The 15,208-nt window shown below is 35.1% G+C and overlaps 1 protein-coding gene across 7 annotated transcripts in view; it reads right to left on the bottom strand.

Moving 5' to 3' along the window:
• Nucleotides 1-15,208, bottom strand: part of EHBP1 (EH domain binding protein 1) — a 422,755-nt gene that overhangs the window by 63,565 nt on the left and 343,982 nt on the right. For 2 of the 7 annotated variants that reach the window (XM_069069010.1, XM_069069006.1), the window contains 5 exons: nt 14,747-14,854; nt 11,025-11,152; nt 8,415-8,553; nt 8,154-8,260; nt 4,866-4,989 (listed from right to left, as the gene is read on the bottom strand). In XM_069069010.1, coding sequence (XP_068925111.1) covers nt 4,866-4,989; nt 8,154-8,260; nt 8,415-8,553; nt 11,025-11,152; nt 14,747-14,854 — 606 coding nt within the window. Of the gene's footprint in view, nt 1-4,865; nt 4,990-8,153; nt 8,261-8,414; nt 8,554-11,024; nt 11,156-14,746; nt 14,855-15,208 lie in introns of all 7 variants that reach the window. The other 5 variants (XM_069069005.1, XM_069069004.1, XM_069069007.1 and 2 more) reach the window with 3 other exon arrangements.

The raw sequence follows: 15,208 nt of genomic DNA on the forward strand, positions 1-15,208 counted from the left end.
CAAAAAAGGGGCACATTTCTTAGGATTCTTACTTCCTACTTCCCCAAGTAAATTTAATATATTTTAATGGTCAGATAATCTGTTTTGGGGGAAGAGGGGATGGGGATAAGGATAAAGGGCAGAGGAGAGAATATTCTCCTAAGTAACATTTTTAGATCTGTGGGCTTAAGTGTTAAGTGGGTCAGGGATGGATATTTTACGCGGCGTCAGGTCCTTAGAGGTTAGGAAGTTAATTGTAATCAAGATGCTCTTTTGTTGAGAGGTTGCTTTCCCCCACATGTTTATATTTTTACTCACAAAATGTAAATAAAATATTGTCACCATTTTTTTTTTACTAAGCCATTGAAATTTAAAAGCATTACTGTTCCATCCAAGGAAGTTGGAAAACCATCAAATGAAAACAGGTTGAGAATCAAAAAGAAAGGCTGTTCATTATAGAGGCACCATTTGCATCACTATAGTAAAGGGGCCCATCAGCATTTCCATTATAAACTCCATTTTTCAAGGGGTTACAACACTGCTGTACAAATACACCCAGGGCTATACTTACTATACAAAGTGTCAGCTTAGAACACATGCACAATTTCAGTCTAACAATTTTCACTATTCTTAACAAACTGATAGTTACTAACTACCCATTGGAAAATTTAAAAATTAATTTTGAAACACAAAAAATAAAATGAAGTACAAAACTCTTTGGCATCTGTAATAGAGTTTGACAGAATCCTAGGATATCTGAAAGTGATGTGTCTTGTAAAAACAATTTAAACACAGATAGCAATGTAATTCAAGAATCCCTCCATAGAAATGTCCACAACCCCCTACCCCAATCTCCTGACAAAGCCTCTATCAGAGCTCATGTTTGCTCATCTGAAATGCTACCTGGATGTTTCTGTGGGGTGACTCAAGGAGCATCTTTCTGGTTGCTAGAGCTCTCCACTGAGGCTATAGTTAATACATCACATTGAATTCTAAGGTTAACAAGGTGCTTTCCTTAGTAAAACTCTGTGAGGTGTACAGTGAAAGTATGGTTAATCTTTATTTTATAGATGAGGAAACTAAGACTCAAATAAGTTGAATAGTTAATCTATAGGACTTCATCTTCATTTCCCATTCCTTGCTTCTCTATGAATTTGGAGATATTTTAAAGTAATCTGAGATTCTGAGTTATTACTAATCATATTTTACCTATTTTATGACTTAAATAGGCTTTTATGGGTTAGTCTAGGAAGTTCTCAGGCTCTCTATAGGAAAATCCATACCGAGTCCTAACCAATCTACAAATAAATTTTGGGAATAGACTCCAAATTAAGTTGGGCAATATTTGTACCTATAAAAAATTCAAATTTCAAATAAATTATACCTGCTCTATATTTCATCATTAGAAAGCTGACCTTTTTGGTCACATGGTTCTCCTGGGGTATGGAGGAACTATAATCTGCACTAGTAGAATGCCTCTATTAGGAGAATTGGGGATTCTTAAAACATTGGCAAATAGAAACTAGAGTGAAAAAAACATTAACCTAGGCATCCAAAGGTGCTTCTTCTGGTTTCTGTTCCATGACACTGTGTCACTTTGGGAATGTCATTTACTGTTTCCTCACCTGTAAAATGGGAATGATAGAATTTGCCCTGCCTCTGTAATACCATTACTAAGAGAATCTAACAATGACAAGAGCTTGCATTTATGGAGCACTTTAAGGTTTGCAAAGCACTTTACAAATATTATATGGTTTAGTCCTCAGCTGACACAACCCTGAAAGGTAGACACTAATTTTATGCCCATTTTACAGATGAGGCAATGGAGGTTGAGAATGATTAAGTGACTTGCCCAGCCAGGGTCATACAGCTGGTCAGTTCTTGAGGAAGGATTTGAACTCAGGCCTTCCTGGCTCCAAGTTCAGCACTCTTACCCACTGAGCCACCTTGCTACTAAATAATAAATAATTAATAAGGAAATACATGTTGGAGTGATCTGAAGATGGTAGATATCAATTACTACTATTATTAACAGAGGTAACTGGATATACTAGAAAGAGGGCTGACTTGACGTCATGTAATTTTTTTATTTTTTTTTTAAGCAATCGGGGTTAAGTAACTTGCTCAAGGTTACATGGCCAGGTGTTTCTGGGTGGGTGCTAAGTGTCTGAGCCCAGATTAGATCCCCAGGTCATCCCAACACTGGAGCTGGTGCTCTCACTCGCTGTGCTACCTGGCCGCCCCCATGTAATTTTTTTAATCCCAGTTATGACAGACTTTGTGACCTTTGGCAAATCATTAATTTAGTTTCCTTAGTTTCTTCATTTATAAAATGACAATTAAAAAAAATAATAATACCTATTCCACCAGGGATGGTGTGAGAAAAATGCTTTACAAACTTTAAAGTGCAGCAAAATGGATTTACTAACCATTAACCATTGTATGTAATAAATTATTAATAATGGCAATTATAATAGTGTTTAAAGCATATAGGAAACCTAACAATAGAAGGAGGAAGAAAGGCAAATGTTTAGCATCCTCTATCACAGGAGCCAATCAGATTTTAGGCAGGTCACAAAAAAGGAGTTTTGGGTGGAAGTAGCTCCAGGTTATAGGCCCAGGCTATGGGCCCTATTCTAGGCAATTTTAGAAAGACCAGGTTAATTCTGGGCCTGACTCTAGGTTTAAGCTATGGCAAACCCAGACTGAGAAGGATCTGCATCTATTCCAGTGTGGAACAAAAGTTCTTAAGAGACTATCCAATCCATCTGGCCTCTCTAGGAGTCATCTGGGTTATGAGTGGCCTTAAGTTTAGTGAGAAGGGGAGCCCAGATACATCTAGGTCTTGATCAATACCAAAGTAGGCTTATGGGTTGGAGGAGAAAAGAAAAAGAATAGTGAATGAGTGTTCATTTTTCCAGTTCTGCTCTCCTTTGACAGATGACTCATAAACATAAGAGAAATACCTCATGTATTCAGCATCACAGGAGAGCAAAGTGTTTTACATGAATCAATTTTTCAAAAAATGAAGATAACCTCTTCTAGCACTGAATTTTTAATAATTTTATCTGGTTTTGATTAGATCTAAAATTCCCCTGCATAAGAAAATTATAATAATAAATATAATTTAACTTTTATCTGATGAATTGAGATGGTAATTATGAACATCAAATCGGCTATTCTTTGATGCTCTCATGGACTCTTGAATTGTCTTGGGTTATTTGTCCCCACACTAAATGGCTTTGACCGTTATGTTATAGTTTGTTGTGTCTGCTTTTAGAGTTTTCCTGTCTCCTACCTCACTAACATCGATCAGCTGTCATTTTTTGCTCCTTTGAGTATACCTGACTCTAGCAAGCTGCTCAACCTTCTTGCTCACTGATTCTAACCTACTGTGGCCCAATAAACTAGATAATTAAATCTTGTAGAATTGTCTCTAAAATAAAAGTAAACAGGCTGTAAGTGAGGGTTTCCTATGGCAAAAATGAGTGAACATGACTTTGTGACTTTTCTTTTAGCTGCCGTGACCTTTTTTTTTTTTTTTAAACCTTACAATTCTAAGCTGGGAGACACCAAATAAGTGGTGCTGCCATATACATACATATACACAAGAGTACTCCAATTCTGTAAGGTTGAGAAGCAACATTATCCAGTATTTCTATTTCCACATGGATTCTACTTTGCCAATTTTGTTAAAATTAAAATGAAGAAAAGTCAAGGCTGAAATCATAAAAGTTGTATTATCAGTTATACAGACACCTGTTATATACACATATAGCTAACTAAACAACTTCATGCCATCTACTAAGTGTATCCATTTCTAAATACCTCATTTAAAAGCTTATATAGCCTTTGTACCAATTCCAAATATTCATGTTTGTGGGGGCTCTATGATTGTAAATACAATTTGGCAGTTCAATCATTTTGTGTATACAAAAGAAAACTGTCCTTGTGAGCCAAAGTTAAGATGGCAAAGTGAAAAATTCAAGTAGGCATGCCATTGTTAAATCATGCTACTCAATTTTAATTATTTATTTTAACTGAAAGCAGCAATTCAAATACTGGACTTCTAAGGAAATTTTTTTTTTTGGTCCAGTTTGAAATAAGAAAATATTTATTTTTTCATATACTCCTTTTACTGTGTATTTTAGGTACATTTACATACTTTCTTTTCATTTCCCTTTTCACTCTTTTGTTGGCAACATTTAAAAAAGAAACATATAATTTTTGTTTCACATAGCTTATTATGGTTAAATCTCCTTAATCGCCCTTGGCAATCAGCATTTAATGCCAATCCAACTTCTGCTTAGGACTGAAACTTGCAGCTATAATGCACTTGGAAAAACCTTGGTATATATTTTAATCCTTTCAAATGTACCTATGACACAAGGTATTACAGACCTTTAAAAACCTGTTCTCCTGAAAAAAAATAATTGTGGAGCATCAGTAACCAGATAGTATTCTCAAATTTCAGTGATCTAGTCAATGGAGCCTTCCCCCATGTACTGTGCTCTGTTTCATGCAGTACATGGCTTTAGCAGGCCAAATCTTTTTTCCCCCCAATGAATCAGTAGAACAGTGAAGATCTTACTTTTTTTTTAAAGCAGTGGCATATCAATGAGGCACAGATGTGTATTCCAACTCTGCATGGATGAGCACACTGTTCAATAGTGCTGGCTCACACGGTATCAGGGCGAGTTATCACTTCCCATGAAGGCACTCTTATCACCAGGGCCCAGAGAGGTGGCTGCAAATCGCAGCCTTTTTATTTTCAAGGCAGTTTTGCTGAACATTCAGGCTTCAAAGATTCACACTTCCAAAACTCTATAAGAGTTTGTGAACGCTCAATTTGCCAAAACTGTTTACAGTGTAATTGGGCACCGTACCTGTGTCCATGAGATAGCGGAGGCGCTTCTCCACCAGCGCGGCACGGGTGTCAATTTGCTTTTGCTCATTCTCTAGTGCTGCCAACTCTCCTACAACATACTGACTGGTGTCTTTGAACCCTTTCTGTTAACGAGAACAAACAAGAAGAAAAAAAATCACTTGTAAGTTGCATTTTTTCTTTCCATAAACACTTAGTAAAGCACTTACCTAAAGAACCAAATACCACAATTGGTACCAAAAAGCAAATTCTACCATTTCTTAAGTTTGCCAGATAGATATTACTACTGTGGCAACTATTATATAACGATTTTTTTGACACTGGCATTTGCCTTTATGATTTTACATTAGGGCTTACAAAATTTTAATTTTCCTTAGTGTTGACAGAGCTTTTAAAACACAGATAAAGGGCCTAAAAGCACTATAATCACCTCTATACTAGTAATAATAAAGCACTAGCAGTTCAATTAGTTTATTTTGCTCAAAAGTATAATATCTGGGAAATAAACTAGGCTAAATAATAAATTCTCAAAGAAAGGCAATCTACCTTGAACATACTGGATTTAAAAAAAATTAGTCTAAAAAATGTATTCGTTAGTGTTCATGCTACTGTAGACACTCATAAATATGAGAAGAGGAAATTCTAATACTTCAAATTTTGCCAAAAGAAAGTTTTCATTCTTCAATGTATAACTGGAATCCTGTCAACATACAGATAACCAAAGTAGTTGTGATTTCTACACTGACAGGTGGTTTCAAACACCACTACATGATTTTTTTTTTTTTTTTTGCTTTTTGGAGGAGTGGTTGGGGTTAAGTGACTTGCCCAAGGTCACACAGCTAGTTTTTGTGTTAAGGCTGAGGCTGCATTTGAACTCAGGTCCTCCTGGGTCCAGGGCCAGTGCTCTATTCACCATGCCACCTAGCTGCCCCTACGTGATTCTTAATAGTGAGTTTGGCCAATATGCTGATTTGGTAAGTCCACAGTTTCAATCATGCTTTATATGTTTATCTATTTTATTGCCTTTCATACTAGGAAAGAAATTATGGCAATAAGACTCTTAAAATTTCAACAATTAATCTTGCTTACAGTTGCAGATGGAAGACCACTGAAATGCCAAATGCCAGTAGAATCCTAGATTTTATTTTGAGATGATAACCACAGAACAAACCTATGTCTAACTAGTACTTGGGAAGCAGTCTTACTTAACTCCAGTCATTGTTGCAGAGATAGATTAATTGTTGCTCCCTTTGGAGCACTAGTTCAGGCAGACATTCCTGGGGCTTTAACAGAGGCCTGAAGAGCTGCTGAGAAATATTATGTTGCTGCTGAGGTACTCCTTCCAGATAAGAAATAGGGGGGGAAAACCCTCTTCTACATCAAAGAATCCTCCCTCCAGATGAACATAGTAATCTCCAAGAAACCATGAGGAATTCTCTCCCAAGGCTCCTTAGCAGAGTTGCAAGATTGAAAAGTATGATATAGATGGGCCAGGTTTGGGGATTGTGCTTATTCCTTACATAGAGATCTAACAAGAAGAAGGATATATGAAGGCTACTCCTTAGGAACTAGAAATTAATTCACGCTCACATGTGATCTCAATTTTCATATCAACTGATTTATAAATCAATTAAAACAGTTGACAAATTTAAAGTTGAAGTCTTCTAGATAACTTTAACATTGATGACTTCTCAGGAAGATCTGCCAAAATTAATATGATGCTCTTTTACACTCATAATATGAGTACTCTTTCTCACTATGACAATGTGTAACTCAAAAAAGCCAAGCAATATAATGTAGAAGTTCTTAACTTGGGGTCCACACATCCTCAAGGGGTATCAATAGATTGGATGGTTTCCATGAGGTTGGATGGGGGAAAAAGACACCTTTATTTTCACTAACTTCTTAATAAAATCTAGCATTTCCTTTAATTATGAAAACAGGTGATAAACATTATTCCAAGAAGGAATCCAAAGCCTTTAGGGCCATGGCATAAAAAAGTCAAGAATTCTTGTAATGGCAGCTTCACATAGAAATGCACAATTCAAAAACAAAAATTCTAGTGAAGTTATCTACCTTGTGTTCATTTACTCCCCCCGCCCCCCAGCAATAGTTTTTCAAAAAGAGCTCCTCCTGTGCCCCACCCACCCCTTGCCGGTAACATCTAAATGGAAGAAATTAAGACACTATGCTATATACATATGGAGTAAGAGGAAGAAAATAATTATAGGGGAGAAAAAGTGGCATACAACTTGACTTTTACTTATTGTAGTTCATCTTAAAATAGGAAAAAATTCTGTACTTGGACTGTCCTCATTTGAATTGTAGTATACTCAAAGTACTTAGAGAAGTTAAATTAAATGATTTGTTAGGGTGTCTTGAGAGTTTACATGCAGATAAATACAAACCCTGTGCATTTACTAAGACTTTACAGGTCTTCCAAAAGATAACTACTTGAAAATATTAAGTATCTGTTAGAACATTAATAAATCTCAGGTTGAGACCAGAAATTTTAGGGTTCCTTCAAGGTATACAAAATTACTAACCAAAAGCACCCTGGCATAATAAAGAACAATGGTGTGATATTAAGATAAACTGGACATCAACAAAAAAGGGCACCATCAAAGACTATGTTATGTTTCCATACAAAAATTCAGGTTAAAACTTGTTCTTCCTGTTTCTGTCCTGCAGCTGTCCATCAAAAGCAGCTTTCTCCCTGCGGTCTATCAAATATTTCCCTCACAAATCAATTTTACACATGATCAGCCCATACCCCTACTGAGCTGAACCTCCCCGTTAATTAAGTGAAGAAATTACCATATATATTATATTAATGCAAACATCATTCAGCTAGTAATTCACGGCTGATCTGGATAATGGAAAGGTTGAACACCCATTAACCCAAGCCAACAAAATGGGTTGGCTGAGAAATTCTAGCAGGTCTCATGTGACTTTTCCCTCTAACTGCAGCTCTGCGGTATCTGCTATTGTAATAATTAAAATCCTCCCGGTAGATCAATACTGGAATCTCTTTATGGGAAGTGCCCTGATGGAAATGTCTCAAGGAAGCTGGGGCTGTGGAACTCTGAAAAATTCATTTTTTTTTATCTGACAATTATCACCACACTGCAGACTAATTCAACAGTGCACCCCTCTCACTCTGCTTTGAATGCACTGGAGATTGACATCTAAAAAAACCTAACATCTCATTTTAACAAATAAAGGCACTATTTCCACATACAGTTTGGAATTATCAGCAATCATGAAACCAGACAAAAAATTAATATACATTAAGCACTTCATCTTCTGATGGCTTCCTCTGAGTTTCAGTTATCGCCGTCTTCTCCTCATTTCCTCTCTTTGTATCTTCCTGTATTGATCTCTGCCTTTTCATCTCTTGAAAAAAGGGGAAAGACATGTAAAATTATTATAAAGCTTGATATTTGTGTATTGAAATGAGGACTTACACTATCAGGTTTTTAATATATTTATTGTTAAATACTATTAAATCGTAGGCTAGGAAAACATTTAAAAAAAAAAATGTTCCTACCTGGTCTGTTCTCCACATACTGACTGAATGACTGAAGTTGAGTTTTTCTGACTGTAGAATCCTTGTTGAACACAACAGGATTTCTAAAACGTTCTGTTGCTTTTTGTAATTGCTCAGCTCGGTGATCTTCTGTCCCATTCTACCAGAAAAACAAAATGCATAGTATTTACAGGGTTTAAAATAGTGAACTCAAAAATTTGAAAGGTAAAGTTTTCATCATTGATTTTTCTAATTTTTTCTGAATCTCGAGACTTAGATTATAGTTTTCATGAGTAAGAGGACTAGCTACTTAAAAGAGGGCAAAATAATAAACTTTTTGATGGTTACAAGATTTTCTTGTACAGTTATACTCTTTGAACCACCACATCGCAAGTTCTATTGCCTCAATTAACAACTTTGGGTGAAATGCAGTTTAAGTAAGTATCATTATTTAAAAAAAAAGAAAACCCCAAAACTTTGTAAACATTTGTATCCACATGATCTGTGATTATAAAGTCATGTTGCCTCAAGTCTTTTCCTTCCACTATTCTGTCCAGTAAAGAATTATATCGGTTTATATAGACCCCCAGACTTGTATGACAAGAATAACTAGTTTCTAATTTTATGCCCATTGAGATAAACCACTAATGCTGGATGAAGGCTAAAAGGTAGGATTATAATACTACCCCAATGAACTGCATTTCATCAGCTATAACTTTCCAAAGCCAGATTTGTAAGTAAGCCCTTTACAGCTAAGGAAACTACAATTATCTTTTCCAGAGCTTCCTATGTTAATACTGGTAACAAATTCAAATGGTTCTATCAACATGAAATATCCCAGAAGACTGAACCACTGCAATGTGTGGAAGCTGCAGATACCGAGGTGCTGTGTACCAAACAAATATTTCATTTTATACCTAATCTTTTATTATTTTTATTAAGTGTTTTGAAAGTAAATAGGGAAAGGCTAAGATGCATGACTAATAGCTAAGCCTGCTGAATGCTGAAACTGGTTATCAAAAGCTACCAAGACTTTGCCCTTCCTCTGCATTGAGACAATCAGTAATGAGGGAGTTCTCCAATGGCCTATTCTCTAGCCTCAAGGAGGCCTGGGATACAGAATCCTCAAGGGAAGGTAACAGTTTATCCTTTTCCACAAACACAGAATGCCTCATTTATAAACGTGTAAACTGCATTTTATTTAAAAAACAAATCCAACTCAGTGCAGAAAGCCCCACAAGAACAGAGGGCCAATATATATGTCCTTTCTAAATACCATTTTAAAGGTCTAAGTTACAAAGACCCACGTGAAGGTAAGTTCTTAAGACACACCTTTTGTTGGAATAAATTTTTAAAATTACTTCAAATGAGAAAGAGAAATATAAAATTTCATAATTTTCATAAGTCACTAATAGAAATGTTTATGCTCTATTTTTCATAAGTTGCCTAATAAATCTATTATTTGCTCATGATCACATCGATGTTTTTTGAGTTTTACTGCTGGAGAGGAAATGATTTTGGTTTAATATATATAAACAGATATACATTTTACCACTATTACAATAACTAATAGTCTTAATTCATCTTTATCAAAAGTAAACAAACATGGCTAATTTTTTTAGGCCTGGCACATGCTAAAATATCAGTGTGATTAGCTAGTAAATCCCATTTAAAGAAACCTTTTTATGACTAGGGACTTCTGCCACTTTACAAATGTATTCCTCTAAACCCACTAATTCAGTTAGCCTTTTCAATCCATTGTATTATTCTTAGGCTAGCTTCATTTTGCATTAAATCCACTGCAGAAAGCTAAATTGAACGCAAAAAATCAGACTTGATCCAAGCTTCCTTTTGTTCAAAGATAGAGACTGAAAGTCCTCTGGTGCTGCCACACACTTTCATCACCAATTTATAGAAACCGACAGTATAAGGGAAAAGCAATGAAAGTCATTGTTTTGGAACTTCAAAGAATCTCTGTATCTGGGGAAGGAAATCCTTTCAGTCAGCAGGGTAGTCCCCACAGTCTGCAGGTGGGTGAAAAGTTATACAGAACTGCAAGTGCCCCAAAGCCATAAAGATATTAGTCATAAGGTAAAAGGAAGGGGAAAGAAAGCAGAAGTGGTGATAATTTAAACAGCTTAATGGTAAATAAGAGTGAAAGATGGAGAATACTTTAGTCTGGTTAAAATGCTATCAGTAGCAAAATCACACACCAACATATAGGGCCCATTTCTGGATCTTAATATTTCTGCATATGCCAACCATCTAATTAGGTGATAGGAATTTTATTATATTTAAATTACTGATAAATTTTACAGGTATACAGGTTGGGGAAAACAGGAGAATCATGCTGGATTTCTCTTGGCATTCTTAGAAAATTAGATGGTTCACTTCAAGAAATTCAGAATGTTTTTTATGGATCCTCTAATTTTACTGGAATAATCAGTTTAAAGCACTAGTTCCTTTTAAAAGCTATAAATAAAAATATACTCATTATTATAATGACATTCCCTTTACTGGACGTGGAACCAAACAATTTTTCTATACATCTTAATTGGAGGATTTGGTATGAAATTGTCAATCCAGAACCTCCCCACAGGTCCTGAGACCAAAGCCTCCCACAAATCTTACCTTCACATCTTGCTCAGAGTCGCCAGTCACAGCTTTCTGAGCAGCACTGCATAAGGAATTTGCCACCTGTGGCTGAGCTTCTAGGAGCTTCTTCATTTTCAAATCCACCATCAATTTACTGTTTTGTTCTGCTAAATATGCAAATACCATACACAACTGAGTGAATGTGCAGTCTATCAATTTTAGAATAAATCACATCAACATTATAATAATTTTAAATGAGAGGGAGATATGTTCTAAAATTACATATTAAGCTAAGCATATATAGCCTAATGTTTTATATGTGAAAAGGTTTTTTCTTTCAAGACTTTACCCACAAAATACATATTTTAATATATAATAATAATAATAAATCAACATATACATACACACAACCCAAGAATAGCTTGGATTTATGGAGAGCTGTAAGTTTTACATAATACTTTCCGCTTACCTCCCAACCCTCTGAGGGAACGTGTACACACATTATTGTTCCTATTTTACTGATGAGAAAACTGGGGCCCAGAGAAGTTTTACCGCTCGCTCTGGGTCACACAATCAGAAAAATGTCAGGAGCAGGATTGGAATCCAGGTCTCAGCTCTAACTCCAGTGCTCTTTACTCTATATTCCATTGCCTCCCACAGAGTTAGTAAGATCAACACCAAGAACTATTTATTTAATTATGTTGATTGTTGGATGCCTTGGGTCTCAGTGGAGATAGAGCCAGACTAGAGCAGAAAGACTTGGGTTCAGATTCCAGCTCTGATAAACACTCACTGTGTGACAGGGGGCAAACACTTAAACTCAGTGGTCCAAGCAGCTCTCTAAACCTGAAAGTTTAAAAGAAGGTGCTGAGCTACATTGGCAGAGGCAGTTTCCTCATTTGGGGACTCTCCCTAGACCAAGAAAGTTCCAGGTTCTGTCCCTACCCTTAATCCCGTGCTAATAGCAGCGGGTGAGAAAATGGCATTTGAATAAATAGCATTTCCTTATACATGTGAGGAAACATATATGTGTAACATGTGTGCATGCATTTGTAACTAAATGACCTATAAAATGAATATTCAAAATAATAGTCATGCATAATTTTAAATCAGTGTTTTTGTTACCATGCAAATTCCTACCGTATTTTTAGTTCTCATGTACACATATATGTTATATCAAATCACTTCGCTATAAGTTCTTAATATGACATAGCCATTCTATACAGAGTCAGAAATGATTACTACATAAGTATACTACATATTCAGGTATATACATTGCAGGAATTATTTTTTTACTCCGTCTTTGTATCCAGTGCCTCACACTCAGTAGACACTTAATAAATGCTTGCTGAATTGGATTGGATTAGGTTGTACTGGTGTGATTAGGTTCATATTTTATAATACCTAAAGGTAGTAAGCTAATAGTATCTGTTTATAGGCTCTTGCTTTTATATGGTAAGGATATTCTAATATTTTGCTATCTTTAATTGCATTCAGCTAAAACAAAGCATTAAGAAGTACAGAAGCAACATTTGTCCAATTTTATTTAGCAAATGTTTTTATGCCTGATTATATAATTCAGTAAAAAAAAAAAAGGAAGACAAAAGTGAACTTAAACAAACTTGCTAATTTACTGAACTTCTGCATAATTAAAAAAAAATCTCATCATATAAACAGACTGGCCATTTGACAAATGAGACATTTCTTTTTTTAAAAAGGTCTATGCTTTTCCATTTAGAAACCTCTGAATAGTGGTTACTAGTATATTCACACAAACTATTCAATTTATATTAGTATGTTTTTCTTTTTTACATTATTCTATAGACTATAAGTTACTTGGGGACAGGATCCATTTTGTTTTTTTTGTCTGTATTTCTAATACTTTGCATCTGTACATAAAAATGTTTAATAAATGTTGAATTGGATCATGGTAGACAAAAATATGTAATATATAAAAATCACACAAAAGGATTAAAAAAGGATATGGGAATAAAATAAATCAATCATAATACTCTTAAGTGTACTTGGTTTAAGTTACATTCTCATTTCTTGTTGGCATGAAATATATTACAAGATGTGAATGGGAAAGCTTTATGTATTAATAAGTCAATGTTTACTGGTAATCCTGGCCATCTGCAAATAGGAATATTAGTTTAGTTCAAAGAATCAGAGTCTCAGATATATTTCTTTTTATTGTAAATATCAAATTGGAAAAAGATGTTTTAAAAAGACACTGGTCAAGGTGGTCAGGGTTAACAAGCTAGAAATGTATTTCCCATCAAAATTTGCATGATTCCAGCTTCTGTTAGAAATAGAAAATTCCCTTCTCAGGGCGCCTAGGTGGCACAGTGAATAAAGTAGCAGCCCTGGAGTCAGGAGGACCTGAGTTCAAATTCGGCCTCAGACACTTAACACTTACTAGCCATGTGACCTTGGGCAAGTCACTTAATCCCAACTGCTCTATCCTCCCCCCTCCAAAAAGCAAAAAAAAAAAATTTCCCTTCTCCTAAGAAATGACCAATTATTGTAAGTAACTCATTAGAAATTTAGTTTATGAACATCACTTACTGTCACTGATTTAGAATTCAACAAGTTATGAACATTCAGTCTCAAATTCTATTCATTGCCTGCTCTTATAATTATGGAACACCCCTGGAATCAAAGTCAGGTCTATAAGTAAAAGTGATGCGACTGGCCATTTTGGAGGAAAAGTGTAAAAATGGGAATAGTCAAAATACCTTTTTTCCCCTCCTTCTATAAGCACCTCTCCCAAAATCCTCATCCATGTAATTTCAAAGTGGCAGTTCAGTCTTTTGTTTCAATAAATTTGAAATTTTCCTTTGATATTAACATTTTTACTTTTGAGTTTCTATAATAAAAGCATATAGCGACTTTGGACCAGACTTTTCAAGCATGCCCTCTGTTAATCAGGAGAGCCTTTGTCAACTGCTTTACCAGAAGGAGGATAATGTTTGGCTGTTTCAAACTAGGGAGGGAGGCAAAGCATGGTTCAAGTCAGCATAGGGGACCTGAGAAGAGAGTGTGAGTGAAGGATCTTGGAATTACCAGAGATGCAATGTAATTCCTACTGTTTGTTCTTCTCAACTCTGAACATGAAAAAACTAAATATTAGGGGGCCCTCCTCCATACTTTTAAATAAAGAGAAAAAGCATCAAAGCCCTTAAAACAATTGGATAACTGTTACTTACATTTGATTTTGAAGGCATTGATAACCAAATTACAGGTATGCAAAAAAATCCAAATGAGAGTTTACTAAAAAGATGTAGGTCAATAATTGGCATGATTTAGTCGAGTCAGTCTTGGAATAGGCCAACATCTGTATCATCATATCACAACTACAGAGAACCAGGAACTTTAAATGAAATCAGAAAAAAAAAAGCCTGTATATCACTGTCCATGATGTTCAAGACACTGAGTAATATTAATAAATATATTTTGTGACTAGTCCTATAGAAACCTTCAGGATAAAAGGGGAGAAAGCGAATCTTACTAACGGGAAGAAAAAAGCAATTGCCTGTTATTCCAATTTTATTTTTTACTTTAAAGTTGAACTCCAAAGTAAAAATCACAGGAACAAATTTACAAAACTGACATGCTGTGGGCCTTAGGTAATGATATACAAAAGCTCTAATAAAAATGTAAAAGACATCTATTATTATTGATGAAAGAGCAGCAAAACCACATAAATACAAAGAATGCCATGCAAAAGCACAGAAAACATTTATTATTTAAATTACCGGGAGAATCAAGGTCATTTTCTAAATTAGTAAGCTCATCACCACCTCCCAAAACAAAGCCTTCAGGAGTCTCCTCATTAGTATCTATCTCAATGTTATCATCCTCATCTGTAGGAAGATGTATTGGTAAAGTTAGGAGAATGTTATTATTTTGTCTTATTCATGCAAAACACCAGTGTAGAGTCAGTATTTTAATATCTGTTTATCAAATTCAGGTTTGACACAGAGCATTAAGTGATGAAATCAATAAGAAACATTACCTTTTCACTACTGGATTAAATTTTATATTTTGAATTCATATGTCAAATATGAATTGCCACATCAAAATGTGCATACTACATAAAGTTTTTTACAACTTGCCACATTTTAAGAATGTCTCTAAATCTTCATACCTCTTGGAGATAGTTCCCTTTAATGTATTTATAACAGCTATGATTACTAACATTCACAAACTGTATGGTA

This window comes from Petaurus breviceps, unplaced genomic scaffold (genome assembly GCF_028583685.1).
Source record: "Petaurus breviceps papuanus isolate PSGF00001 unplaced genomic scaffold, PetGlider_PUasm1.0 90775, whole genome shotgun sequence".
NCBI classification, from domain to species: Eukaryota; Metazoa; Chordata; class Mammalia; order Diprotodontia; family Petauridae; genus Petaurus; species Petaurus breviceps.